Source organism: Sphaeroforma arctica (genome assembly GCF_001186125.1).
Source record: "Sphaeroforma arctica JP610 unplaced genomic scaffold supercont1.401, whole genome shotgun sequence".
Taxonomy (NCBI): Eukaryota; class Ichthyosporea; order Ichthyophonida; genus Sphaeroforma; species Sphaeroforma arctica.
This window is the reverse complement of record NW_014040157.1, coordinates 45,297-48,770: the sequence shown is the minus strand read 5'-3', so window position 1 is coordinate 48,770 and position 3,474 is coordinate 45,297. Positions and strand designations below refer to the sequence as shown.

General features: G+C 45.0%; 1 protein-coding gene across 1 annotated transcript in view; it reads right to left on the bottom strand.

The window, feature by feature from the left end:
• The window catches only part of SARC_05910 (hypothetical protein), a gene marked incomplete at both ends in the record, with an annotated part of 4,402 nt that extends 928 nt beyond the window's left edge, over positions 1 to 3,474 (bottom strand). The window contains 6 exons of the mRNA XM_014300215.1: positions 134 to 214; positions 717 to 1,142; positions 1,421 to 1,546; positions 2,050 to 2,181; positions 2,671 to 2,879; positions 3,357 to 3,474. Coding sequence (XP_014155690.1) covers positions 134 to 214; positions 717 to 1,142; positions 1,421 to 1,546; positions 2,050 to 2,181; positions 2,671 to 2,879; positions 3,357 to 3,474 — 1,092 coding nt within the window. The remainder of the gene's footprint in view (positions 1 to 133; positions 215 to 716; positions 1,143 to 1,420; positions 1,547 to 2,049; positions 2,182 to 2,670; positions 2,880 to 3,356) is intronic.

Below are 3,474 nucleotides of genomic sequence, written 5' to 3'. Positions count from 1 at the left end.
AACTAACTAACAACAACAAACAACTACTACTACTACACACACACACACAAATATATATATATATATATATATATATATATATATATATATATATACTTCAATACTAACAAGTTTGCTCCAGAGGTATACATACGGGAGTGGGGTTAGCGGTTGGGGTCACCCACAGTACCATAGGCAGTTTCTTGCCGTTCAGAACGATACCAGCAGCCAGCACCTAGAAAAATAATAAGTGAATAAAAAAACTTGCAGGAATAAGGACTGCTATAGTAGTGGCATGAAGCAAGGTAGGAAAGAGATAGCAGTAGTAGAACACTAAGGCAGTCTGTCGAACATCAATAACATAGAGATCTATGCCATGAGAAATAACACACACACACACACACACACACACATATATATATAATTCCAAACCATTATATAAATACAGTACAGTACCCAGTCAAGGAGCTACATGTTCATGCCACATATGCTCGACGGTTGCAGGACATATCTCCGCTAATAACGCTTGCAAGGTGTAGGTGACGCAATATGTCCTTTCATCTTGCAAAAATACTGTGCTTACATACACATACGTAGATATACGTACACATAAACTCGTACACATATGCAGATATACGTACACGTATACTCATACTCGTGCATAGACATTGCTGATACCAAGTGGATTGATACAACCAATACATCCACCCACACATTGGAATACCCCATACACTCACCTTCGCGCACGACTCCTTCATAGCGTAGCTAGCCACAATGCCCTTCCCGCGCACAGTCATGGCACTCTCCTGCGCCAAAGGACCGAACTTCAGAAGCATCTGTCTCAGCTGTTCGATATCCTCCGCCGAGCTCACCCCACTGATATATATACTATTACTGGTAACCAATGGATTAGCACTCACAGTCCGGGCCATAGGCTTCACATGTGCCTGTGCAGCAGCCTGCATGGGTGTCTGTTGCGCCGTTTGTGGTGTGTTTGTGGGCGTATATGTGCGGGGTGGTTGGGCGGGGGGGTCTACTGGGGCTGCGTGGGGGGTATCTGTGGGGGTCTCGGAATTGCCCTGCGCGATGGCATTCAGCTCGTTGTCCAGCTGCAACCGCTTTAACTCGTCCGATGCTAGCACAGCAGCACTCCTGTATGTCGACTGTGACAGGAGAGCCAGAAGTGAGGACAGTGGTATGAATTGGATTTGTGCAATTATTATAACGATGAGCCCAAGGAGGGACAGCACTCCTATTCGTCGACTGTGGTATATATATATATATACATACAAATATATAATCATATATATAATATTATACACATATTTAAATGCCCATATATATATATATATATAGAAATATAGAAATATATATATATATTATACATACATATACATACATATACATATATACAAATAAATTCAGAAGATGACTGCAATACCTGTTTACGTGACCCCGGCAGTGGTTGATTGAGAGCAGCGTATGCACTTGCAACAGGCGGCAATGGTGCGGGTGTAGGTTTTTGCGCAATTGCTGCACTCTTCCGTATCTCCATTTGTTGTCGCAGCTAAATATACGCAGAAAAGAAGGCGTTAGGCCAAAGAAAGAGACCAAACACACTTATACATGTCGAATGGCAACCCCTCAAACAAACGGCATACTTGCCGCATGGTTCAATACGTTCACTTGCTGCTGCGGATAGTATACGAATCAATACATTCGCGTTAGACACATAGACAGTAGTCCGTACACGCCCTATTTTATACAACTTGCTGCACTATACTGTATCATCATTAGCAGCCTTAGTTGGTGTATATATGCATACACAATCCACTATGCTGTATCATCATTAGCAGCCTTAGTTGGTGCATATATGCATACACAATCGTTAGCCGGACAAAACGCTCTCTCTTCTCTCTTCGAGGGCAATCGCCCCAGCCCCACAAGACTACAACCTATGCAACGGTCAACTCAGTACCGAACCAGTCCTGGTGGGTGCAAATCAGGGCCATGCCGGTGCACCTCGGGTGCAGAAACAGGGCTTACACTAAGCAGTTTTAGGACACACACCTTCTTCATCTCATCCACGAATCCCATGAGTTTCTTCATGGCCTCCTTCTTGGCTGTCTTGTCCATGGTCGCAATCTCAGCCATTAACGTCTTCTGTTGGCTCAGTAGGTTAGCGATCCGGTCCTTAGTCAGCTGTGTGGCAGCGCAGGCAAAGGTATACGAAGACGTCAATACGGCATACAGACATGGGATGGGGCGGTTGTACACATGCAAAGTATATTCCGAGGCATGCATAGACACGCTGATGCACCCATAAACACACAGACTAGGGCTCTATGGTGTACTATATGTACAGGTGAATGCATGCATTGATACGCTGACCCACCCATAAGCACACAGACTAGGGCTCTATGGTGTACTATATGTACAGATGAATGCATGCATAGATCACGGTGATGCACCCATAAACACACAGACAAGGGCTCTATGGTGTACTATATGTACAGATGAATGCATACATAGTCAGACGCACTCTCACCAAGATAAACATCCCTTTATTGCACCGTACATATAGCATAGACATGCGCAAACGCACCTACAACCACCCACATACGCTCCAATGACATCGTACACCCAACAAACACGAGCTAAAACCCTAGTGCCCCAGAGCTCGGCGTATACCTCATTCAGTCGATGCTGTGTGGTGGCAGCTGCGGTGGCTTTGGCTGCCTTGAGGGCCTTGAACTCCGCTATCTTCTGTGCGGCAAAGTCCTCTTGCGCTTTTTTCTGTTGCGCCTCCCACGCATCGATCTCTTCCTGTGTGTACTCGGGTTCGACCCATTCGGTGTGGTTGCCATGGTTACCTCTCCAGCCGCCGGCGTTCTGGTTGCCTGTGGGTGTCGGTGAATACGCAGGAATGAGGGATGGCAACTGGTAGAGTAGGTGGGGCGTTGGGTGTACTGTGCCCGTTATTAGGGAGGGCATGCAGAATACAAGAGGTAAGACGATAAAAACATGCAGCATGTACTACGGAAGACGTTGGAGGTATGCAGAATAAAATAAGCAAGACATTAAAAACATGCAGAATAAATACGGAAGACATTAAAAACATGCAGAATATGATATGCAAGACATAAAAACATGCCCAATAGAATAAGCAAGACGTTAAAAACATGCAAAATACACTGCGTAAGACGTTTAAGATTTTTAAAAAACATGCAAGGGATTATAGGCTAACTTTCATCGCACCAGAACAGCACACACCATCGAATGCCAGCTTTCAATCACAGTGAGGACACAATACATTCCTTCAGCCACAGTGAGATCACCTGTCATACATTCAGCCACAGTGAGGTCACCTGACATACATTCAACCACAGTGAGGTCACCTGACATAGATTCAACCACAGTGAGGTCACCTGACATAGATTCAACCACAGTGAGGTCACCTGACATAGATTCAACCACAGTGAGGTCACCTGACAT